Source organism: Heterocephalus glaber, unplaced genomic scaffold (genome assembly GCF_053883595.1).
Source record: "Heterocephalus glaber isolate CG9 unplaced genomic scaffold, H.glaber_assembly_v1.0 deba00001457, whole genome shotgun sequence".
NCBI classification, from domain to species: Eukaryota; Metazoa; Chordata; class Mammalia; order Rodentia; family Bathyergidae; genus Heterocephalus; species Heterocephalus glaber.
The window spans coordinates 535086-561890 of NW_028258305.1; the positions used below are offsets into that span (position 1 = coordinate 535086).

The following is a 26805-nucleotide window of genomic DNA, read 5'->3' on the forward strand; positions in this document are numbered from 1 at the left end:
GTGAGTCTCTTGTTCATGTAGAGGAATGCTATTGATTTTTGTGTGTTGACCTTGTATCCAGCTACTTTACTGAATTTGGTTATTAAATCTAGAAGCTTTTCGGAGGAGTTCTTGGGGTTTTCTATATAAAGTATCATGTCATCTGCAAATAATGATGATTTGACATCTTCATTTCCTATCTTTATTCCTTTTATTTCTTTTTCTTGTCTAATTGCTGTGGCTAATGTTTCTAAAACTATACTGAACAGGAGTGGTGATAGTAGACATCCTTGTCTTGTTCCTGATTTGAGTGTGAAGGGTTTCAGTTTTTGACCATTTAGTATGATATTGGCTGTTGGTTTTTCATAGATGGCTTTTATCAGATTGAGGTAAAGACCGTCTATTCCATTTTTTGTAGGATTTTTATCATAAATGCATGTTGGATTTTCCTGAATGTTTTTTCTGCATCTATTGAGATGATCATATGGTTTTTGTCCTTGGCTTTATTTATTTATTTATTTTGGTACCGGGGATCAAACTCGCGACTTTGGGCTTTCAAGGCAGGTGGTGGAACCACTGAGCTAAATCCCTGCTCCTATGTCCTTGGCTTTATTGATATAGTGTATTACATTTATTGATTTGTGAATGTTGAACCATCCCTGCATCACTGGGATGAATCCCACTTGGTCAGGGTGTGTGATCTTCTTGATGACCTTCTGCATTCTAATTGCCAGTACCTCATTAAGGATTTTTTGCATCTATGTGCATTAGTGAGATTGGCCTATAGTTCTCTTTTTCGGTTGAGTCTTTCTCTGCTTTGGGGATTGAGGTGATGCTTGCTTCCAGGAATGAATTTGGGAGTATTGCTTCCCTTTCAATTTCATTGAAGAGTTTAAACAGTAGTGGCAGTAGTTCCTCTCTAAATGTCTTGTAGAATTCAGCAGTGAAGCCATCAGGACCCGGGATTTTCTTAGTTGGTAAGCTTTTAATTACATTTTCAATTTCATTGATTGATATTGGGTTGTTTATCACAGAATTTTTAGGTCTTCTTCATTCAACTTTGATAATTCATACATTTCTAGGAATCTGTCCAGATCTTCTGTGTTTTCCATCTTATTGGTGTATAGGTTCTGGAAGTAGGTATTGATGATCCTCTGGATTTCTGCTGAGTCTGTTGTAATTTCACCCTTTTCATTCCTAATTGCATGGATTTGGGCCTTTTCTTTACTTTTTCTGATAAGGTTGGCCAAGGGTTTGTCAATTTTGCTTATTCTTTCGAAGAACCAACTCTTGGCTTCATTGATTTTTTGTATCGTTTTCTTAGTCTCCATTGCATTGATTTCTGCTGTGATCTTTATAATTTCCTCCCTTGTATGAGCTTTGTGTTTGTTGTGCTCTTCTTTTTCTAGAACCTAGAGGTTCAGCATCAGGTTGGTTAATTGGGGTCACTCTGTTTTCCTAATATGAGTATTCACTGCTATGAATTTCCCTCGTAAGACTGCTTTCATTGTGTCCCATAGATTCTGATATGTTGTATTGGCATTGTCATGTAATTATAGGAACTGTCTCATTTCTTGTTTAATTTCCTCTGTGACCCATTGGTTATTCAGAAGTGTGTTGTTCAATTTCCACATGTTTATGAAATTCTTGCAGTTTCTTTTGCTATTGATCTCCAATTTCATTGCAGTATGGTCTGATAATATACACAGGATAACTTCAATTCCTTTGCACTTACTTAAACATGTTCTATGAGTGAGTATGTGGTCTATTTTGCAGAACAACCCATGTTCAGCTGAAAAGAATGTGTATTCTGATTTTGTGGGGTGGAACACTGCATAAACATCTGTGAAGTTCATTTGTTCAAGAGTTTGATTGAGTTCTAGTATTTTATTGCTGATTTTTTGTCTAGTTGATCTATCTATTTTTTTACCGTGGGGCATTGAGGTCCCCTACTACTATTGTATTAGTGCTTATTTGGTTTTTCATGTCTGTTAATATTTGTTTTATATAGTTGGGTGCACTAGTGTTTGGTGCATATATATTTATGATTGTCATCTCTTCCTCTTGGATTGTTCCCTTTACAAGGATGTAGTGTCTTTCTTTGTCTCTCTTAATGAGTGTTGATTTGAAATCCACTTGATCTGCAAAGAGGAGAGCTACTCCTGCTTTTTTTTTGGTTCCTGTCACATACAGTATTGTTTTCCAACCTTTAACTTTCTTTTTTTTTTGTTAAATTCTTTTATTGGTACATTGTAGGTATACAACACAATTACATTTCTCATTGGGAATTGTACCTTTACATGGTGCATCTTGGTTCTTATTTTTTCCCCATTCCTAGCCCTCCCTTCACCCCCTCCACCCTTCCCTATTTACAAAGACTTTATTTCCATTTTTTCCATTTCTCATCATTTTTCCTTTCCCTTCTTTCCTTTCCCCTGCCCCTCCCACTACCCCTACCCCTTTGGACCTTTTCTTCCTATTTTGCATTATCGATTATTCATTCTAATCATTGGTACATTTTAGGTATACAATATAATGACATTCATCTTTGGAAATTTGCATGTTTACATAATATCTCTTGGTTCTCATTTTTCACCCTTGCCCAGCCCTCCCTTCAACCCCTCCAGTCCTCCCTATTTACAAAGACTTTGTTCCTATTTTTCCATTTTTTCATATTAATCCCATTCCCTTCTATCCTTTCCCCTAGCTCTCCCACTTCCTCCCCCTTTGCCCCTTTTCTTCCTATTTCACATTACCTATTATATATTTTAGTCCTTATTTACACTTTCAGGTTCTCACACCAGAGAAACTATTCGGTATCTATTCATGTGTGTCCTATGTATTTCACTTAAGAGTATGGCCTCAATGTGCATCCACTTAGCTATAAATGTCTCTAATTTCTCATTTTTTATGGCTGAGTAGTACTCCATTTTATAAAAAAACCACATTTTCTTTATCCAGTCTCCAGTTGATGGGCATTTGGGCTGTTTCCAAGTTTTAGCTATCACAAACTGTGCTGCTATGAACATGGGGGCACATATATCACTGTGGTATGATTCTTTTAATTCTTTGGGGAAGATCCCCAGCAGTGGAATAGCAGGGTCAAATGGGACTTCCAGTCCTAGTTCTTTGAGGTATCTCCATACTGATTTCCACAGTCAACCTTTAACTTTTAGTCTATGAGTTTCTTTTTTAATTAAGTGTGTTTCTTTTATGCAGCAGATTGTTGGATCTTACTTCTTGACCCATTGTGCCAGTCTGTTTCTTTTGACTGGTCAATTGAGACCATTAACATTGATGGTTATAACTGATACATATTGACTTATCATTGTTATGACTTTTTCTTTTTGTTTGATCCTCCTCGTTTGCATTTATTTTCTTGTCATGCCTGATGGATTCATTCTGCTGGGCTTCCTGGTTTCATGATCCTAATTGTCTTTTCCTAGGATATTGTCTAAAATTTTTTGGAGTGCTGGTTTGGTATTCATGAAGTTCCTGAGGTGCTGTTTGTCATGAAAGTATCTTATTTCTCCATCAATTTTGAAAGATAGTTTTGCAGGGTACATCAATCTGCATTGGAGGCTGTTTTCCTTTAGGGCTTGAAATATGTTACTCCAAAGCTCTTTTTGCCTTGAAGTTTGTGTTGAGAAGTCTTCTGTGATTCTGATAGGCTTTCCTTTGTATGTGTTTTGTTTCTTTTCTCAAACTGCTTGTAGAATTTTGTTCTTCTTTTGGCTTTCTGGAATCTTAACTATTTTATGCCTATGTGTAGATTCTTTTTGATCAAGGCTAGCTCGAGTCCTATATGCCTCACTTATCTGTATGTGAAGTTCTTTTCCCCTGCTTGGGAAGTTTTCTGCCATCATTTCTCTGAACAGTTTCTTTTATGTCATCTGCACTCTCCCCTCTTTCTTCATTGACTCCAATCAGTCTTATGTTATTCTTCTTTGCATCATCTAGCACTTGCTGGATTGATTTCTCTTTTTTTTTTTTTGGTACCGGGGATTGAACTTGGGTCCTTGCGCTTGCAAGGCAGGTGGCAGAACCACTGAGCTAAATCCCTGGCCCTATTTCTCATGGTCCCTTACAATTTTAAAGCAATTTTTCTTTTCCTGGTCACTAATTGCAATCTTATCTTCTATATCTGGAATTCTATCCTCACATTGGTTCATTGTGCTGCGTAAACTTTCAATGGTGTTTTTAATCTCTTGGAAATCTGTTTGCATCTGTTTTATGGATTCCATATGTTTCCTATGTTGGGATTCCATGATGTTCCTCAGCTCTGTTATTTTTTATCTGTGTCCTCTCTAGATTTATTAATCATGTCTTGCACTATGTGCATAATTCTGCTGTTATGTGAGAAATTATTTCTGATTTCATTTTTTCCAGATCTTCTTTTGTTGCCAGTTCAGGGAGCCCAGGTGGTTGAGTATTGGATTGTTCCATCTCATTTCCTTTTCAGGTTGCTTTATGTGATCTGGAAATCTAGTTTTGAGACTTGTTTATTTGTCTTCTCATTTCAATGGGGGGGGGTTGAGGCATTTGTGTTCCTGGCATTGGTGTGGCTCACCTCCTCCTAGGTGCTGGGGGTGTTGGTAAAGCACCTTGGAAGGCTTCTCCTTGGTGCTGGGGGCAGCTCTGCTCCTGGGCACTGGGGACAGTGGTATGTTGGCTTGAAAGCCTGCTCCCCATTTAGTACCATTTAAATGGCTGGCAATTATCTTAGTATTGGCAGAAAAGAGATCATCTCAGGTTTTGTCTGGTTTTGGTTCTATTTTCCAAACTGTTGATCTCTCTTCTTTTCTCTTCTTATCTTCTTATCTTATCTTTCTTCTCCTGCTTTTCTACAATCAAGTTGTGCCTCTCTTATAATCAAGCCTCTTTGTCACCTAGATTCACTAATTCAGAAGGTTCAACACTAAAGACTAAATCCTGTGGAAGAGACTCAGTAATTCACTTGAATGGACACACTGGTCATTCAGTAAAACCTGATGCATGTACCTGGGGTATATGCTTTCTCTCAAGTTCTTATTTGGAGACTAGGAATTCTTATTTTACATATAATTTATATGAACTTGGTTGACTGATATTTGGTCACTCAGAAACATTAATTATCTAATCAGCAAGCAGGGGTAGGGTGACAGGTCCTGTGAGTAAGCAATCTAGAATGAGTAGGTAATCTAGAGTCTTGTATACTGTACTATCAAGCAGCGAGAGATCAGAAAAAGTAGAACTATGAACTTCAAAAACATAGGGACAAACAGCCTCACCACTCAAGGGTTTCATAGTCACTTTGCAAAATGTAGGTGGTGAGAAGAATGAGGTTGGGGAGAATGAAATGAAAATATTGTGCAGGATTTTGTAACATCCCTTCATGTTCAAAGTCTCACTAAGGATGAAAGACTTCAGGGTGGGTGGGGGATGAACTGTCTTTGTGTTTCCTTAGTTCCCTTGGCTGATGATCTCACTCTAGCACTGCTCTTAACCTGTGACAACCCTAAGCTTGTCTCACCTTCCCATCCAACCTGACCAGCAATAAATTGGCACCCATCTATTTTGCTTTCTCATCTCCGCTATGCCCATTTAGTAGTTTTCTTCCTTATCTCCATCTCATTTTCTATTAAGCTTTTTATTGTTTTTTTCCTTGGTTTTTTGGGAAATGTTTACTCTTGTTATTCTCTGACCTCTCAAGTTCTATGCTGCTCTAACTAATGTACAACTTTTCTTCTTTTCTAATATAATAGTGGAAACTACATATTTCTCTCTAAGATCCACTTCAGCTGCATTTTAATTCTTGGTATGAAGCATCTTTATGATTGTTCAGTTCTAAGCATTTTCTCATTTACATTGTGATTTTACTGTAACTCATTTGAATGTGTTTGAAATATGATAACATGAGATTTTAAAAACTGATTGGTAACTTGATTAGCTATTAATTTTCAATTGTTTTTCATTCCAGAATGCAGTCTACTTGGTATCAGTTGTTTGAAATTTGAGACTTGGCTTTGGCCTAGTACACAGCTAATTTTTATAAAAGTCTAAAAATATGCTCGTAAGGAATCAGTAGGAGACAGGCTAGAGTTCTTTCTCACTGTGTGTGAGGTGAGTAGTGGAAAGAAAGTGAGCCATCAGTTTTGTTTAGCACATGTTTCATTATCTTTACTTAACAATCAATATAGATTAATGGAAAATATTTCACCGAATTTCAGATTCATCCATTGTAGGATGCCTCCTTATTTGATGAGCCATTAGGGAAAAATACTGCCCATTAAATCATGATACATTATTCATTACTTGAAACATCTCAATTCCAGAGATGTTAAAATATGAGGGGAAAATGAGTCTTAGAATTGATGTAATACTACGCTTTGTCATTGATATTGTAATTGCATAGCCTCTCCTTTTATATACCCCCCCAAATTTTGGATCCTATCTAGAAAGTTATGCTTGGTTGTGCTTTCACTAGATTATGTTGAATTGCATTATTCAAATTATTTGTATTTATTAATTTTTTTGGCTGGTTGATCTATTAATTATGGAGGGAATTATATATAAATTTTCTCTTATTTATCAAATTCTCTTTGTATTTCTAGCAATTTTTGCTGTATATAAGCTGAGGGTATGTCATTAAGTACAAAGTAGAATTAAGATACCTTCTAGATTAAGTGTTCTTATTAACATTATTCAATGGTCTCTTTTATACCAATAATTCTCTCCTTTTTTACCAGAAAGTTTACTGTATCTCATATTAATATAGCTACATTAGCTGTCTTTTAATATTTTCCTGATGTAACTTTTCTCATATTTTTACTTTTAAACTTTCTGTATCTTGTTATTTTATTGAATGTATGTTTTATTGCTCATAGCATATGGGTAGATTTAAAAAGTACAATCTGTGAATCTTTGTTTATTAACTGCTGGTTTATTCTATTACTTTATTTTGCTTATGGATTACTGAGATTTATCTTTTATTTTTGTCATTTTACCATGTGCTTACTTCAGAGTTTTCTAAACCATAGTTTTTTAAAAAAACATCTTATTCTCATTTACTCTCAAAACAATGAAATTTCAAACTTAGGGCAAACATTCTTTAAAATACTTAGAGATAAAAATATTGAAAAGTCAATTGCTCAAATATCCAAGAAAAACATATCAGCACGAATCCTCCAAAACATATTTTAAGATATTTTTATACATGCAAGGGTTATAAAAATAGAGAAGTTGGCCAAGTACTTTTATTTCACTTCATAAACAATATTTGAGATCTGAATTCAGCATTCTGATATTCTTGTGGTCTTTTGCCCTTTCTAATGACATTACATGAAACCACAGGCTATCTTGTTTAAATAATAATAAGAATAACAGGGCATTTTTTTTAAACTTGAATTTTATATGGCTCTATTGAGACTGTTAATAAGCAGAGGAGAATGATTTGCGACTGGTCTAGCAATTGTTTGCAAGTGAAAGGGTATGTATTAAAGTTACTTGAAAATATATTATTCTCAGGAGGAGTTTTAGGTACTCTGACATGAAATACAATCTCACTTGTATTGGGTGAAAGTTGGCCACTGTGAACTTTACTAGGAGAAACTGCTTCCAGAATTAACAATAGAGATCCAAAATGTAAAAGCCAAATTCACCTGTTGTACTGTCGTTAATAGTGATAACCTTCACCCTGCTCCTTCCCTGACATACTCAAAGGTCTATAGTCACAGACTCTCTGCATTTCTAGTCCTTTGCCTATCTGATGCATGAATTCCATTTACATAATTCTGCAAGCTTGAATACAACCACAACAGGGATCTCACTCCCACCTGAAACACCCAATTAGAAAGACTCCTTTAAAAGCTGAGCCAGAAACTGAGCACCTGCACCTATTCCACTTGTTAGATCGCTATATCAAGTAATTTATAAACTCACGACTCTAAGGCACAGGTACACCCATTTCTGAATAGCCCTTTGGATGCTGCCTCCATGCTATGTCTCCAGGCTAACAAGCTTCACGTGTATATTTTACACAATATACCATATTTGTTAATTTTCTCATACATTCCGTTTCGCTAGGCTCTTCCTAGAGAATATACTTGGTATCAAACACAATACTCAAATGGAGATTTTATCAAGTTAAGAGGTCCAATCACCTCCTTAGTTTTAGATACCACTCTTCTGTTAATTCATACAGAAGTCAGAATGTCTTTAGAAAGCGTATCACTGTGCTTATCTTATAGAGATTACAAACTCAGTGCAAGAAAACTAAAATTGGCATCTACTGTGTACCAGGCTCCATGCCAGCTATTGTAGGTACATTATTTCAGTCTAAAGTCACACCCAGTAAGTAGCAAAATTGGGACATTTAGCTACATTGTCTGATTCCAAAGCCCATACTTATTCCCATTTTCCCTTTCCAACTAGGTCTTTCCCTGTGTTTTGCTAACCCACACATTTCAAAGGACAAATCACCTATAATTACAGCAATGAAAAGGGTACACCTGACCATCCTTTTCCTAGGGCTGAGTATGAAAACTTTAATGATTCATTTGTAATTTCACAGCTATGGATTGGTGACTCTTGGCCCTAAGTTTCTTCAGCCTAAATAATGGAAAAATAAACTAGAGCCCTCCTTTTCCAAATGACCAAGTTGATAAATCAGCAGCATCCAAATTAATGTTATTTATTACAGTTAATACAATAGGAGCATCCCAATGGTGGGTAAATCTTCCTAGAATAATGCTTATGTTTCCTTTGAATCACTTTGTTTTGCCCAAACTCCACAATCTCCCATTCAAGCCTTCTTCAAGGCCAGTCTCCTACCCCACCCTCAGTCCAGACTTCCTTACTCTTCCAGGTTATGTGCAGCATAGCGAGTAGGGATAGGGGTGAGTGTGGGAGAGAGATGGACAGGAAGTGGCATAACACTGGGGGGAGGAAACCCATAGAGGAATGTCCAAATGTGTGCCATGGCCCTACCCTCTTCAGGTGGCTATTTGGCAGGGCATCTTTTTCCTTCAGGGGATGTTTCCTAGTACTGAGAAACAGTAGAGGAACATTATCACCAACTGATCTTAAAAAAAAAAGCCCAAAAGTTGATTGATGGCCTGTTTTCCTGACTTTGGAAAAGAAATACCAAAGTCTTTTTTGATTTCTACATTCACTAAAGAGTGCACAATAATTTTTTTACTATGTTGGAAGGTGAGACTGCCGTTCAGCATGGCTACTGGATCCACTTGCTACCAGGCTGGTGAAATTCAAGAGATTTTGGCAAGGGCAGTCATGCCAGCTGTCTGTTTATCTAGAGAGCCATCTGATTACAAAACCAGGCTGGGTTTGTGTGTTCCCAAGTTGCTTTAAAGCTATTGGGAGCAGAACTGAATTGATGTTGCAAGTGGGCCTGGGAAGTTGTCCTGGACAGAGAACTCTGCAGACAGTGCTGAGAGGGGTCCCTGCATTCCCTCTGCCCCCTCTTTCTTTCCTGTAGCCACCATGACATCCACGGAGGGCTACAGAACATCCCTTTTGAGCTGGCCCGCACCTAGGCAGACTGACTTCCTTCAACCTTGGCTGGTGGTATCCAGATTAGTTCTGCTGCTGTAGCCTAAGTTTCTGATAATACAGGGAGACCCCAGGCTGTGCTGATGTCCCCCACTCACAACTTTTCCATAGTGACCTCAATTCTATCATTCTCCACAGTTCTGCCTGGCTTCTAGCCTTGGGCTGCAGCCCCTCCCACACTGGGGGACTGCCTTGAATCTTCATCTAGTTTGGTGGAATATTTCTAGACCCTTCCTCTGGGTCTGCATCCCCGGCAGGGTTTCATGGAGTTAGTGCTCTTCTGAAGAGGTCTTTGATTATTGCCCTGCCTATGACTGCTGATAATAATGTCTCACTGGGCAAAGTCTCTCTTGAATTATGTTCAAGCTCCTTCGACATAGATGGTGGGCTACTCTCTTTAGAGGCCTGCTCTCCTACCTGCTGAGAGCCTCCTTTTCTAACTTTACCTCATTGTAACTCCATTCCTCTCCTACAAACAGGTGCCATCATGGTCTCAGCATGAACTTTGATGGAGCTCATTCATTCATTCATTCACTCAGTTATTAGTCATTTGCTAAGTTACTGCTATGTGCAGACTTTGTGCGAAGGTTGGATTGCAATGGGAGACAAAACATAGTGTCTTTTTCCTCAAGAAGAATATGGGCTCTACTGTGCCAGAGACAATTGTTCTTTTCAAGTAACTGCTTTCTTTCCTCCAGCTTCCAGCGGTTTCCAAAGTTATAATATAACTGGCCCCCTGGAGGCCCACCTTCTTGAGAGACATCAGGATCTATGAAGTGTTAGAACCAATGCTGATGGCAACTGGGCTCTTTCTTCTTGAAACAAATGAACAACAGATCTGTGACTCACCACGGTTTGGTGTGATAAAAGGACATGGAGGGACATGGAACATGGAAAGGGAGAATTTGGAGGAAAAAATTTCAGTCTTTGGCAGCACAAAAGCGAGAAGTTTCCTAGTCTGAACATATGGGACTAAATTTATTCTTTTGGCAAATTTCCTATCTTTATATCAGAAAAGAGGTTCCAAAAGAAGGAATGTATAGAGTGGTTTCTGAATTTAAAATCTTGGAATTCCTACATGAATGGGGTTAGGAGTGATGCAAGAGAATAACTTGTTTGTCTTCAATGGATTTTAATGACTTTTTTTTCTTAAACTGTGGAAGAAAAACTAGAGTTAGGTGAGTACAATGGTAAGAGTCGTGGTAAGATTTATTTGGCAAAAAAAAGATTTATTTGGCAAACTTATTAAAATGCAGAATCCTGGGCTCTCCACTAAGAATTTCTGATTCTTTATTTTTTCAGCTGTCACAGTGGTTTTTTTTTGTACCAGGGATTGAACTCAGGACCTTGCGCTTGCGAGGCAGGCGGCGGAACCACTGAGCTAAATCCCCAGCCCATGTCATAGTATTAATACTTTGGATCACATCATTCCATTTTAGTATGAGATGCAGTCTCTGTTGTTCCAACATATGCACAGATACACAAAGACAGATAGACACACAGAGATGCACACAATCTCGCAACACGAATGTTTATGGAAAAATACCGCCAGTTTGGGGGAAGAACGGTCTGAATTCCTGAACATCTGAAGGATAAGGTGGTTTAAAATTCCTTAGGAAACACGTTGACAGTGAGTGCATCTCCACAGAGAGCCAACCATCATCTAAAAGCACGGTGAAATGCAGTAGCCAATGAGCAGCCTTTGCTGAGGATACAGACCTCATCTGAGTGAAGAAGTACCTACTCCGATAAAGGCCTCCAAATATGCTCAGTGTGATAGAATATTTTAGATATAATAAGATTTTTGTGATAATAATGCATCCATTTTAGTAAACACTTAATTTTATTCATGCTTCCAAGTAATCTAAGTATTTCTTTTATGATACTATTTACCTGATTCATTTACTGTGAAAGAAATTTCTTGTGCATTTTCAAAACAACCCAACTTCTTTGAGTGATTCCCGAAGCTGATTTATTGTTTTCTTCCTGCAGTTATTCTGCAAGGAACATCTTCAGTTTTACCCTAAAACCCAGGCTTATCATGTACTCAAAAGGGAGTATGCCTCTTAATCAGAAGAAAATAACCTATTTATAAGCCACAGGGCATGTATAACAAATCTTTTAATGGGACAGGTATATCTTTACTTGGCAAGGAAAAAGAATGAGGTCAATGAACTAATGTCTGTCATTTCTTGATAGGTTATTATGGACTTCAAGTTCATTATATATATATTACTTTTAACCCTTATTTTAATCATGCAAGACAGGTTCTGAGACAGGCTAAGTTAGCTTGCCCTAGATCACTCTACGAAGTGAAAGGGCTGGGATGTGAAATCAGGCTTTTTGACTCACTCTGTTGTATTCTTAATTCCTCCATGATGCTATAGTCATAGTACAGTGGTACTTTCTTGGATAATTCTAGGTGGAGTTTGTTCAGTTTTCTTTTAATTAAAGAAGAGTTTCTCTGAACAGTGAAGTCACTTAGGTCTTCTCAAATTTATTTAACCTTGTTGCTTTTTGTAGCCAAGCTGTTTTTAATATAAATTTGAGAGAAATGACAGAGTTCCCCTTTATTTAGTATTGATTTTAGAACCTATTGTCTAATGTTAGATCTCAGGTTTTTCCTTTGCAGATTGTGATTTTTCCAACCTGGCAGCTAATACAAATCAAGTCCTGATCACAGTTAACAGCAATGAGCACCAGCTGTGCTCACTGTCACATACTGGGTGACCAAGATCAAGGGAGTGGGATGTACATCCTATAAGAGGAGTAGTGGCCAACTTGAGAAATGGCCCTCAATCACAAGGCACCAGAAACTGATACAAAATGAAAGGAAAGAAGTAACAGAGTCACAGTTTTGGGATAGACCATGGACAAACTATGCCAGAGACATTTCTAGCTCTGCTGGCCTTTGTTGGTTTTCTTTAGGAAATTGTCTCTTGCCACTTCTTTAGCTATAGTTATCATTTTCCAAATCATCACTCAGCTATTACCTCCTCCATGGAGAGCTCATGATTCTTCCTGGCTCCACTCCTCCCCTCACCCTCTGAAATCCTACAGCGGTTGTACCTGACTCACACAATCCTGTTCTTTATTATATACTCTTTTGTAGGCTCCTTGGATTCATCTGTCTAATAGAAACATTGGAAGAGGCACAGTATGAAAGAAATACCTGTTGAAAGATACTTGAATTTTGTGCTCTTTGGCCAGGAAATTACAGAAAAGTAAACTAATTAAAAGAAGACAATCTTCATGAAAAGTTCTTTAAAGTATAAACTTTGCTTGTTTGTTATTATGAGTATAGATTTTTTGGATATGTTCTATCAGTGTTTATCTCAACATATGGCTAGAGGAGGGGAAGAAGAGGGGGGAACAGTTTAAGACTACAGAGATGAACTGTTTTGAATGTGCTGGGGAGAGAGGACTCTGGATGTTTGACCATTTTCTATAGTCATGGAGCTCAACACAGTTTACCATTTGTATAGGAATCTTTTAGCTCTTGGATGGAAAAAGCTCTTTCCTGTAAAACTTCACAGAATTTCTGCTTCTGGCAGGGGCAACATGGATCCTGAGAGCTTGTGACACAGTTGTCCAAATGGTCACCAAATAAAGTGAGAAAAGTCTCAGCTGTTCAAATACCATGTTGTCAGTGTGTTCATTACCCTATTCACTTTGGAACCCACCTACTCAAGTAGTACCAATCCCTCTTACTCTGCTCTGTCTTTCCTGTAGCACGTTACCTTTCATTATGTTTCCTGTTCACTATCTACTTCCTCTTGTGCCCTGAGATTTCTGTCTGCTATGTTCTCTGATGTATCCCAGGAGAGTGCCTAGCACATTGTGATTAATGAATATTTGTTGAACAAATGAATGAATGGATTTGGATCTCAAATCTTAGACAGCTTAGGATTTTTTCTTGTGAACTAACACAGTACTCTCAAGTGAAAAAGGAATAGTGCAGAATATATTTAAGGTGGTCTTAATTAAGGGTCCACTGAACAGAAAACTTATGACGTGCAGTCAGATGATGGCAATATAAGATGTAAGTGGAGTGAGTTGGGAAGATGCAATGGGACTTACTGGGAGTTCTTTAATTTTGCAATGCATTGGTAAGGGTACTCTTTTTCTCTTTACTTAGAGGTCTAGATTTAAATTTGCAGCCCTGCATTTGTCATACCACAAGCTTAGCCCTAAGACATTTCTCTTTCCCACTTCCCCTGCCCTGTGGTTCAAGGACAGTGACTATTTCTCAGTGGTGTAGTCAGACATAATGAGAAATGCAGGTCCACACTGTTGGATAACTCAAAAGCTGGGAGAAATCTGGAATGGAGTTATTAGATTTGGAGTATTTTAATCATTTCCTGCAGGTTGGCAGGTTCCAAAAGTCAATTTCCAAAAGAATGAGGCAGGGTACACTTGAAGAAATTTCACTGCTTTGTCAAGTGTGGTAGTGCACGCCTGTAGTCCCAGCACTCAGGAGGCTGAGGCAGGAGGATTGCCTTGAGTTTGAGGCCAGCCTGAACTACCTAGTGAGACCCTGTCTCAAACTACAAAAGAAAACAAGGCAATTTCACTGACTCTACCTATCGTTTAAAAAAATTTGTTGGTGTCCTGTCAGGTATTTGAGGGTTAACCAGATGTTGGAGACATGGACATTTCTCAGTGCTGACACTTGTCTGTGACCACCTTAGTCTCTTTGCCATGATACAAGCTTAGCTAGCTTTCAAGAAAATTGGTTTGCTTGCTCATTTAAAAACAAGATAACTTGTTTTTACTTTATCCAGTGTCAGGGCATGCTGGTATCGCTTGTTCACTTGTAATGGTATTAAGGATACAATTCCAATTACTGAGAGATCTTCTAGAGGCCAATCAGGAAATAACTGTTGCAACCACATAAGCTGACTATCAGGCCAAACACCGTAGTTGCTTGAATGATCCAGTGGAGAAGTACATATGGTTAAAGAAACTGAATATCCTGACAATGGTTGTTTTGGAATGCTCATGCAGAGGCTGAGTTCTTTCTTGAACCAAGCTCTGACTGCCCCTGACAAACTAGGCTCTGAAACGCTGACCATGAGCAACAGCAACTACTGAGGCTGCACATCACCAGCACCGAAAGAGGCCTCAAAGCCATCAAAGCCAGGGCTCACGCCAGAGATTTTGGCTCCAGTCTCTTTCCAAAGCTCTCCAGGTGATTTCATAGGTAGCCAGAAATAACAACAGTCTAACACGAAGGACACAGAAAAGGGTATATGAGGAGGTGGCAGGGAGAAAGCAATCACCATTCTTCCTTCACCAACCCTAAGGCAAAGCCCCACTCCCCATCAATTTTCCATTTCCCCCGGATTATTTCCACAATAATAAACAAGTTTCAGTTTCTCCTGTCCTAAATAAAAGGTTCTCTGTCATCTTCTTCTTGCCAATGTGCATTTTCTTGCTTACTTTTAGGGGAAAAAAGCCTCTAAGATCTATTTCCTGAATATATTGTTCAACTCCTTTCTGCTCATTCTCTTTTAAGACTGGTCTATCCAGGCCCCCATCCCTCACTTCTGCACAGACATATCCCATATCACCACATGGAGACCAGTGCATTCAGGGCTCCCCTCAACACCAGAAATGGGGAGCCCAGAGGAGCTGCCACAGAGATTCCTGACACATGCCTGGCCCAGCCTGAGACTGGCCCAGCAGTGCTGGGGAGCCAAGTCAGTGAACAGCAAAGAACCAGAGAATGTTGCAGGGATGCCTTTGGAGAAGATTGGTGTTTAAGAAAAGTTGTTGACAGTGATAATGAGGTCTTTAGTACGTGGAGAGGTTATGACTTACACAGTGTGTGGTGGTGACGATGACAGAACTGGAGATGAAAGAGAGGCCATCATTCATGCTGACCTGGAGTGCTGCTTTCCTGCAATGACAACAAGAGAACCAGAGAAACTCAGTGTGGCGTGCAATGAGCAATAGGCCGACAGCCAGACACATAGGTCCCCTTTGGGGTTTGCTCCTAACTATCCCTGAGGCTGCAGTTTTTTCCCTGTGAGGCCTCAGTTTTCTCCTTGGAAATTGTAGAAGACAGCCTCTTTGGCTGCTCACCTCTAATATCTAGAGATGACAGGACATGCTAGGTTGGCATGTCAGGGCAAGGCATTCAGACCTCCTTGCATGAATGGGTAAAGCTCACTTCTGTTTAGATTACTTGTCATGCTGTAGTGGGACAAAGTACTCTTAGAAAGTGATCCACATCAATGGGGCAAACTGGGCAAACTGTAAGCTTGATGTTCTGCCCTCATTACCTGGACTTTCAGCAATCTGATGGAAGTGGCTTTGTTGCTATCAGCAGAGCCAAAGAGGTATAGCAGCAGATAAACTCTGTTGGCTTCTATCTCCTCCCATCTATAAGAACTCACTGAAACACGAGCTCACATTTTGCTGTACTTTGTAGCAAGGACACTGCTCTAGTTTATAGGATCTGTGGTATCATAGGTAGATGTCATGCACCCAGGGCTAGAGGTCTTTCAACAGAAACTAATGTTTGGAAGCAGAATTTGGATGGGCAGTTTCTACTTTTTCCCCTTTAAAGCTGCCATCCCATCTCCAGCCTGTGATAGACATGGTTTTCAAGAGGCTGTTTTCTGTTCTCTGCACCAACACTGTCTCCCTTTTCCCATATAATTCTTTTGTTCAGGGTGCTGCTTCTCTTTCTTCTGTTGAGTATTTTGATTACATCTCATGAGCATTTATTATAATGGCATGAGTTGTCCTCCATAAGTTAGTTCAGGGAACTTTGGGTGAGACCCTTGCTCTGTGGGGAACATTGAAGGGGATATTATAGGTCTCAGTCTGGGGTCTCAGTTGGTCATGAACTGGCTGAGGCCTCGCTTCACCTTTCCAGGCCTCCTTTCTAAGTTTCCCTGTCTCTAGGGAGTTGGTAGCAATCATCTAGTGGGACACTAAGGATGATGGGATGAGGCAATATGTGAGAACTTTCTAGAAATGTAGTGGTGATTAAGTCAGACAGAACTGGGATTGAGCCCAGGCTCTCCCACTGACTACTGTGTGACCTTGAGAAAGTTACTCAAATTCTTTTGGCCACAGTTTTCATGTCTGTGTAATAGGAATGTCTGTTCACAGGGAACTGGGAAGGATGAAAAAAGACATTCTATACAGCACTTAGCTGGTGCCTGGCTCGATGTAGGCACCAGTACCATTATTCCTGGGGGAATGTAGAGAAAAGTCCCATTATGATAAGGGAGAGAGATGTTTTCTTTTTTTAAAATTAATTTTATTGGTACATTTTAGGTATACAATATAATGACATTCATCATTGGAAATTTGCACCTTTACATAATCTCTCTTGGTTCTTATTTTTTCCCCATTCCCCTGCCCTCCCTTCAATCCCTCCATCCCTCCCTATTTAGAGAAGTTAAGTTTCTGGTGAAAACTTACATGCCAACTTCTTGTAAGATAGGTGCTGGACACAATAAATAAGTATCTTCCACAGCAAAGGGCTTCTCATCTGTAAAGAGGAAGTCACTGGATTAGGAAGGAGGGAGACAAGGTTATTATTTTAAATTCAGTGAATTCTAGAGCCTGTCAACGAAGTCCAAGGAGACTCAAGAAAAACAAAAAACTTTCTGAAATAAAAATTACTCTTGTATTATAAAATCCATTAGCAGTGGACTCAGGGGCTTTTATTTGGCTGAATATGTCTCCTGACCTCTTATGTCCAGTTGGGTCAATCAGTGAACAATTAGGGACTGAACTCTTAGGATACAGTTGGAGTTTACATTTCCCTTAGAAAAACTAAAATAGAAATTCCATTTGACCTCACTATCCTCCTTCTAGGTATCTTCCCCAAAGAGTTAAAATCATGATATTCCAAAGATATATGCCTACCCATGTTTGTAGCAGCACAATTTATAATAGCTACATCTTGGAAACAGTGTATATGTTCATCAACAGATGAATGGACAAGGAAAATGCTTTATTTATACACAATGGAGTACCATGCTGCCATAAGGAAAGTTAAATTTGAGGCATTCCCTAGGTAAATAGATGCAACTTGAAAACATAATGTTAAGTGAACTAAGTCAGACATACAAGCTTAAATATCAGTTTCTTTTATATGAGAAAATCAAAATATATAAATAAAGTGTATATATATGCACAAGGAGCAAAATAGAAGATGGAGAAATAGGATGCAGGGAGAAGTTCAAATAACTCCATAATTTACCTATTTTGCCTTATCAAAAATATTGTAATATATGTGCTAATTCATTTCATTTATACTACTAGTTTCTCTTAGTTCATTGACAATAAAGTTTTGTGCTGTTATCTGTTTGCTTCTTCTTTGTGAGAGAATCTTTTTTTCTCTCTGAATAACTACTTTGAAGACAATGATACCCAGTTGCTATTTTCTTATTATTTGTTATGAAAGTTTTTTTCACAAAATAGAAAAAAAGAAATAATGGAGGAGAAACAAAAAAGTGTTAGACTGATGTTATGAGCTTTTTGCCCAAGTCTGCCTTGAAAGAGAAGCCATATTCATGGAAAAATGTGCTGACAAAGGAGGAGGTAAAACAAACGTCATTGGTGCCTTCAGAAGAGGGTGACAATCATGTCACAGAAGAATCCAAAACAGGGCTGCACTTTAGTGGAGAGATGGCCAGGAGGGATTCCTGGTGGGGGGACCATCACAAGCAAAGACAGGGCAAACAAAGGTCTATCTCAAGGTGGGAAGTAAACAGGACTTGAAGAAATCAGTGGAGAAGAAAGTGGATCCAAGTTCTCTGAGTTGGCTCAATGAATTCAGACACAGTTCTAGAAGCTATGAAAAGAACTTTGGAGTACTTCTGGGCAGAAATGAAGTGACAAATTTGGAGGATTTAGCAGATGTGGCCATGGAAGAGGGATTACAGTGGGTGGTGAGGGCCTGGAATGGAGCAGGTTTTGCTCTTATCCTAAATCATGACCAAGAAAAATCATAAGTCGCTTTAAGCTCAAGCTCCTTAAGAATTTCATTGTGTTCAGATTCTGGGGCCCAGAGGCAGAGCTGTGGAGTTAGTATACTCAGGAGATAATAGATAGTAGATAATAGATAATAGTAGATAGTAGATAATAGATAATAGTAGACAATAGATAGTAGATAATAGTCATTCCTTCATGCCCCAACATTTATTGGGTATACATACTATCCAAAAAAATTGTGGTAATTGTGTCAATAAGAGCTGTCTTTTTAATCAAGCTGTAGTTACAAGTGCCTATAACTAGAAGATGCAAAGGGAAACAGATATTTTTGAAGGATAATATTTCGTTATTGGCATTGGCTGTGAAACTGCTATCACTTATGGCACGTGTGAGTCATAACTGTAGAATACAGTTGACACTAAATGTTTGTCTGAGTGGAGATTAGGAAGCCTTGTGTCATCCTGTGCCCATTCCTGGATTCACAGGGCAGTCATCTGGGAGGGCAGTTAGAAGAAAAACCTGACCTCTGAGCACTTTGTCCCCATTGGGACAGAGAGGAAGAGGAAGATGATGCTGTCAAGAGAAATCTTGTGAAAAGCTAAGAAGGCTATTTCAAGCCATTTGTGCATTCATTCACTTAGCAAATATTTACTGAAGGTCAACTATATGCTAGAGATATAGACTTTGAAAATAGAAACAAAGATCCTCCTTTCAGGAATTTTATAGGAGCTGCAGCAGGGATAGTAATTCAACCCATTGATTTTTATCATAAATATATTTTTAAGTGTCTAAATGTGCTAAGCAGTGTGGAGGGCTTGCCATGAACAAAGGAGATGAAATACCTCCTCTCAAGGCCTGATGTAATGCTAACCACACAGATTGGTATTTAATTGTAATTATGATGAGCACACACAAGGGGAAGGAGAAGCTGGTGCTCCTCTGGGGCTGGGTGGTCAGGAGATGCTTCCTGGGGAGATGCTGTATCAGCTGAAATCTGGAGGTCAGCTGAGGAGGAGATGGAGTGGGAGAGGAGGAGGCATTTCAGGGATCTGGGGGCAGGAAGGAGCCCAGACCTCAGGTGAGGTGAAAGGCCACTGAGGGTGTTGAATTTGAGTGGAATAGACAGTGGCTCAAAATGGGACTAGAAAGGCAGCAGGGGCACATGATCAAGGTTGTACAGGACATGGTGGAGCTTTCTGGGTTTTTTTCCTAAAAGCAAAAGGGTACTATTGGAGCTATTCCCTTATATTTAGATCAGCTCTTGGCAGATGATGAAATGTACAGGGATGCAGAGGGTGTGTTGTGTAAAATATTAAAGTCTATGATGACAGTAGTGAGTCATGCAGTGTGTGAATAGACCATTACTATTTTCAAGATGTTTTCCTGGCTATAAAAGTAATGGCAGCCAGTCTCACCTGGCACATACAGCGTGGGCTCTTCTAGGCACCTCACATGCATTACTTAGTCAACTTTAACCTTCCTGCAGTTCTCTGAAGCAGGGCTCTTACTCTCTGAATTTAGAAGGTGAGCAACAGCCCCCCCCCCCACCCCGCGCGCGCAACAGACTCAGTGCTATACAGAGTCAAGTCACTTAGATTTGTACCCTGGAAGTATGGCTGCAGAATCCTTGTTAACTAACAGGCGTTCCACAACCCTTTGATGGGAGCTATGCTTTGTTCCCTCCTCATGACAGCTTTGAGAGCTAGACAGGACAGGAATTATCAGGCTCAGTTTTCAGATGCACAATGGAGGCTTAGAGAGACAACAGTGACATCTGGTTGCCCAGCAAGTCAGAGGTAAAGCCAGAACTGGAACTGAATTCTTCTGCATTATGCTTTCCTTGCTAAGAGACTCCATTCCATTGCATTAGGGAAGCAATCAAACACAGGACAGGCAAGGCTGACTGGAACTCACATGCATTTCCTCATGGCCATGGGTTGTCCCATGGCCCATGAACTAGGTAGCCACAGAGCAACCACAGGAGGCCTCGTGACTCTGGGCTGCATTCTGAGGGAAGAGTTGGGTCAGGTTGACAAGGACATCCCAGGCGGCACATGGCAGTGACATAGCTCCACAGTGCCTCTGAACAGCTCCTGTCTCCTTCCTCCATCCAATCTGGAAAGAAGGGGAAGGAGGAGTGTGATCTGGACAAGCAGACACTTCTTACTCTCTCCCTCCTTTCATTTCTGTCCCTGCTTGGGAGACCACCTATTTTTGGGGCAAAGCAGAGGAATACCTCACCACGAGGTCCATGAGCTTTTCAGCCATCTGTAGGACAGCTCCATTGCCTGTCAGTTTGTCAGCCTCCAGGGCTTGAGGGCTTGCTCTGCGGAGCTGGCATTTTCTGTTCTGAGAGGGATTGTTAGGTTTGGAGCCTGTTTTCACTTTACCATAAAAATGAGTGGTTCCCCCCCTTCTCTCTCTCTAAACAAAGGAGAGCCATTTGGTTTCCATAACTCGGGTCATCTGACTCTTTCCTGGAATGTCCATTTGGGAAGCAGGGCACAAAGCCTTCCTCGTTGGATCCTAGGCTGGGCCATGCCTGGCTCTGGGGCCACACCATCCTTGCTGTCACCTCTGCCAAGGCCGGTGTGTTGCTGGTTTCTAGGGCCACACTCCCCTCCAAGAAGAGCCGAGGCCCCTGCTTCTCTGCCCATGGGCAGCCATTTCACTGCTAATAGCACCAAGTGCCCGGGAAATGGAGACCAGCTTGGACCAGCCTGCTTGCCTTTTGTTTGCAACTGGGGAGAAAGCTAGGGAGCAGAGGGAGTTTGAGACCAGAAGTTAAATGAAATTTTTAGATCATCTTGAAATACAAATTTCCTTGTCCATTTCATTTTTCATGTCATTTTTCATGTTTCAAAACTCTGTGCACACCCATGACATAGGTTAACCTAAAGCATCTGTTACAGGAATCTGATAATCAAACAGAAGCTTGATTTAAATCAGGATTCAGGAATCAATGAAGGTTATTACACCACAGTGCCAGAAACCCTAGTTTGAGAGGTAGATATCCTGGAAGCAAGGCACAGAGGGCACAAAGTGGGCAGAGGACACTTTGGGGCCTATCAGATCTCAGTTCAAGTCACAGATCTTCCTCTTACTACTGAGTGACTCGAGACAACTTGATGTACAAATGCTGTCGATGACATCATTATGCACAGTTGTGTGGGAAACGAACAAGAGTGTATGAAAGTATAAAGCACAATACTTGGCATTGAATAAGGACTCAGGAAATGTTGCTGCACTTTATTACACAGGTATTCAAATCTTTAAAATAAACAGTATAACTATGTGGCTTAAAGTCAAAGGAATTGAAGATTAGTTTTAATGTTTGGTTTCTTAATTACATTGTCCTATCAAACTAACATCTTTTCAGACATAAGGAATTTCTAACGAAATTTAAAGCTTTAGAAAATCTGTGTGTCTGTGAGTATATAGATACACATGTATACATATATATATACACACATACACACAATACACACACACACACACACACACATATATATATATACTGATTTTGTCTAATACTATATAGCCATGATCTCTGATGCTTCTATACCCATCTGAAAGAAATACTATCACTATTATAAATAGTTTGGGAAAGTGAGGCTCAGAAATGTTAGTTAATTGAGTTAGTACTACACCACTAGTAAAGGTCAGAACTGGAATGAGAATCCAGGTTTTGTTGAAATGACTTGCTCGAGGTCAATCCATGGAGTCTCTTGATGTAGTCATAAGTATTCCAGAAACTGAGGTTCTTTGTACTGACCACTTTGAAGGTGAATGGTCAAGACCTTCAGTGGGCAAGGCTAGCACTACCAGGAACCAGACCTTCCAAGAGAGAGGACTAAACTTGAAGAGGTATTTGATAAGTTCAGGAATCTTCTGAGAGGTCCCAACCTAACATGAACAAACCTATATTCCCGAACTACACACTTATATGTGTACATTCCAGGGTTTTATCCTTGGGAAATGTAATCCTTTTTAGACTGGTGAAGAAGGAAGTCCCCAGAATTTCCCATTGTTCTTTGATCACTATCTAATGGATTTGGGATAAAACTGGGATTAAAATTCATTAGGAAGTTCAAACATCAATCAGAGTGAATCCTTTTATGGGGCTGATTAAATAATTTAAATACTTTCCAAGTCTTGGCAACCTTTTCTTCATATAAATATTTATTTCTGGCAAAAAGGAAAAGAAAAATAATGCCTAGTCTTATCTGAGGAGTTTATTGAAACCCTCCAAAAGCTGATGTAAGCCCCAAAGTAGAGTTTACATTCCTACTGTGACATTTGCATTAGGTAGTGGGAAAAATAGTAGAGGTCAGGGACTGAATGAGCTCTCCCTGCTGTTTCTCCCAAGGTCTCCTGAGCCATGGATACCAGAGCCAAGTATAACTGTTCAGCACCAAATTGTCAGCTGGTTTGAGAATGTGGTTCTAAATTACGGGAGAACAGACAAGCTAGAGTTAGGCTGGGTGTTTTCACCTTCTCATGGTCTTCAAAAGTAGCTGGTATATTATATTTAAATATATTATATTATATTCTGGAAAAAGTTAGACTTTTAAAATATTGTGCAAAAATCTGAAGTGCAAATATATTCAGTAGAACTTCCAGTTGGTGAAATATAAAGCATCTGGGTTGTGCTTGTGGAGCCCCAGCCAGAAAGAGGTGATCAATTGTCCTACTGGGGCTGCTTCAATCATGATTCACAACCTTACTGTGTACCCCAATGGGATCCACCGCTGAGAGTTGAAAGGAACTAACATTTCTTGCGCAGTTACTGTGTGTAAGGCCCTGGGCTGGAAGGTTTTCATAGATGGGTTTGACAAAAAGCCAAAGATTTTTTTGACAGAAGATATTAAACTCTACATTAGGGACAAAGCAGGAATTTTGAAAATAGAGTACTTCTACTTGGAAAAGCTCAACAGTGGTTGTGAAGTCAGAAGAATAAGAAATGATTAAAATATAATGGGAAAAGAGGGTAATAAGTGCAGGTAAGTTGGTCCAATTTGAGAAGAATCTTCAGAACATAGTCTGTCCAATGTAAAGTCCTCTTATACTCAGCTGAAGCTAGGAAAGATCCGTTTAAAGTGGCAGAACCAAGCTGCCCACTCTCCTTTCCCTTAAAAATGATCTGTATCCTTCCACCCCTTCACTGGCTTGGAGTTATAGGGTTTGTTTGGTAGCCCCCACTGGCTAGTTGTCCTGAGATGAAAAGATGACCTTGGCCATGAGGTTCCAGGTAAGTTCCCTGGGTCTAAACATGACTATTTCATCAGTTCCTGTATGCTACTGGTGTCTAGGATTTGCATTCCCATCTTTTCCATCTGGCAGGCTGGACCAGGATGGAGAACAAAGAGCTCGTACTATGGAGATCCATCATGGCTCAGGCACTCAGTGGTGATGTAAGCTTTTCACACTATTCATAACTCATCGTTCTCACCTAGAAGATGAGAATAATACTCATTTTATGAATTCTTATGAATTTCAATGTGATGATGTTATTCAATGCTGAGTACACAACATATATTAACTGTTATTACTAAGATAGGGTACTATTGGACTCATCATCTGTAAAACACAAGGTGTGAATGTTTTTGTAAGCTGAGTGGTCTTGTAACTTGTCCATCAGGTTATGTACAGCTGTGAAAAGCATGTCTTCCATTCAAGTAGGACCTGTGGACATGTGCATAGTGCAGTGGTTATCAAATGAGATTTGCCCCTCAGAGAACAACTGATAATGGCTGAGACAGTTTTGGTTCTCATAACTGGGGGAGGAATGATATTGATATCTATAATCTATAGGTCATCCCCTCCCCCAAACAAAGAATTATCCAACACCAACTGTCAATACTACCAAGGTTAGAAAACTTGTATAGTGTCTACCTTGGTTCATATCCTTTATTAGACCATTATAGGAGGGCTTACAGGTTTTACTATGTAACTTAGAACTCCCAGGGTACTGGTATAGTGTCCCGAAGAGTTCAGAGATATTATAAGATGATGAGGAGAGAAGGGAAAGGAGTAAGAGTAGAGAGAAATTGGAAGACAACTCCTGGTTGGAGTAAGGAAGAACGCTTCTTGGTAAATTCCTCCATGCTTGTTTAGTTGGATGCAGTGCTAGACAGCATAGTAGCTGAGCCTTTCTCCTTGATGGAGCTTTATATTGTAAATAGGACACTCTAGAAGTGGGCCTTGTGCTATGATTCCAAGATGTGGGTTGGAAGGCTGTAGGGTCAGAACACCTTATACATAAACACTGACATAGGACTCAGAGCTGAGGGGGCAGTCCCAGAAGGAAACAAAGTGGGTTATCTTGGTCATTGTGTTCAAGAGGATCAAAATAACATCATGACCCCCAAAAAAGAGGAAGTAAAAGGAGAGAATGAGTCTATTCCTAGAGGAGTATAGACACAGGCACAGCCACCCTGATGGTTTCTGTACTGACTGCCAGGCTTACACTTTCCCATGTCCCTCCCAAGGCTGTGACCCTCATAGCTCTGGGCACACCAGTGTTTGGAACTAGTTGTCAACTCAGCGAGTCTGACTTCTCAGGATATAACTTATTATTTGTTCATTTTATTGTTATTTTTTATTAATTACAAATGTAATATATGTTTAGTGTTAAAAGTCTGGGGAATGGAGAGAAATTGATAAAATTTTAAAATCCTTGATAATTCTGAGTGATAAACATTGGTAATACCTTCGTGTGTACTATTTCAGAATTTTTCCTATGTACATATATTTCTGTATAATTGGGATTATCTTGGACATAATTTTGTGGCATTTAGCATTTACCTCTAACTGACATTAATAGAGCCTTCTGAATATTGCATAAAAGCTAAATGAAAGTGATAGGTCTCAGGGCTCTTACAAAGCATTTTCTCCTCAGTAAAGCACTCCAAAAAATTCTTGACCAATGACATTTGTAAAACTTACAAATTATCTTCTAAGTAAAGTGCTAGGATTTTAGAATTTTGTAATCCTGAGGTCAGAATAACTGCTACACTCATGACAGCTATAATTTACTAAGAATTAATATGATTTTTAAAGCTTTGTTTTGTACTTGATAAAGGACAATTTAGGATTTATGCACAAACTATGTGTCTTCTGACACACAAACTCTTGCAGCTGTGCAGTTAGATTTGGAAAGATTTTACCTTTGGAATTGGGATTAAGGGGCAAATTGACCAAAATGGCAAAAGGCTTACACACAATCATGAGTGCAGGTTATGGCAAATACTGACTGCTCTTATAAAGGATGAAACCTACACACAAATCCAGAGGAGAACTGCGAAGGAGACCCCAGGCACACATTTGGGTAACAGTGTATGGCCTCTCAACTGCTGTGGAACGCGTGTTAGGAGAGATCCATCAGCAGCACTTTCTTCCCCTTAGTACTGTAGCACCCAGCTTCTCCAAATGAATGTAGAACTAATATTTAAAGAGTATCAGTTTGAAGGGACACAACCTTCATATAGCACCAAATGTTCAGGGATGCATCCAAATTACATTCAATACTTTTGACCCATCTATACAATACTCTAACCCATGACAAGGGAAAAAATAGGCTTTTGTTTGGGAAGGTTACATTGCTCCATCCCCTGCCTTTCCTCCGTATCTGCCATCATTATGCATTCATGAATGATCTCTTTGGGGTGCCCACAGCAGCTCCGGGGCCCAGAGATATTCCAAGATGTAGTATAATTTCTGGATAATTGGACAGACTTTTAAAAACAGACACACTGGAATTCCACCTTTGAATGCACATTACTTCTCTTTCCCTTAGGAAGCTGAGGCTTCTTTGGAACTGTTAGGACTGCTTTTGTGACTGTTTAGTTTGAGAAAGTAACTTCAAAGAGGACAAAGTTTTATCCTCTGGGAGTGTTTAAAAAGTAAACCATGACTGGACCTAGTGAATAAACCTGGAAATCAAGTTGGGAAGTAAAATGTTGCATCAAAAACTAAAGTGTGCCTATGAAACCATAAAACAGATTTCTCACATGGGCTATAAATTAAATTTTAGCAAGTCTGTCAAAATCAGTTTCTTTTGCTTATGGCCATGTCTCCTGTGTCTCCATGCAATACCACAATAGTCTAGCATGTGTTTCATTACTGCATTAGTAAAATGCCCATTTTTTAATTTATAGTGTGTAAAATGGATAATTTCTCAGCTCATACCTCAGTGTCGCCCTCTGAGCATTCTAATCTTTCTGAAAATGGATTTCCAATTGAAAGTAGATCCTTTCTTGGCACAGTACACTGAATACTGGAACGGGAAAAAGTACAGCCAGAATAAAATAGAGT

General features: G+C 39.5%; 1 protein-coding gene across 3 annotated transcripts in view; it reads right to left on the reverse strand.

The window, feature by feature from the left end:
- Antxr1 (ANTXR cell adhesion molecule 1) overlaps positions 1–26805 on the reverse strand; it is a 311693-nt gene that overhangs the window by 181208 nt on the left and 103680 nt on the right. For 2 of the 3 annotated variants that reach the window (XM_021262513.2, XM_004849931.3), the window contains exons 11-12: positions 16969–17038; positions 15352–15430 (exon numbers count right to left, since the gene is read on the reverse strand). In XM_021262513.2, the coding sequence (XP_021118172.1) occupies positions 15352–15430; positions 16969–17038 (149 nt within the window). Of the gene's footprint in view, positions 1–7209; positions 7313–9757; positions 9763–15351; positions 15431–16968; positions 17039–26805 lie in introns of those variants that run through there. The other variant, XM_087216268.1, reaches the window with a different exon arrangement.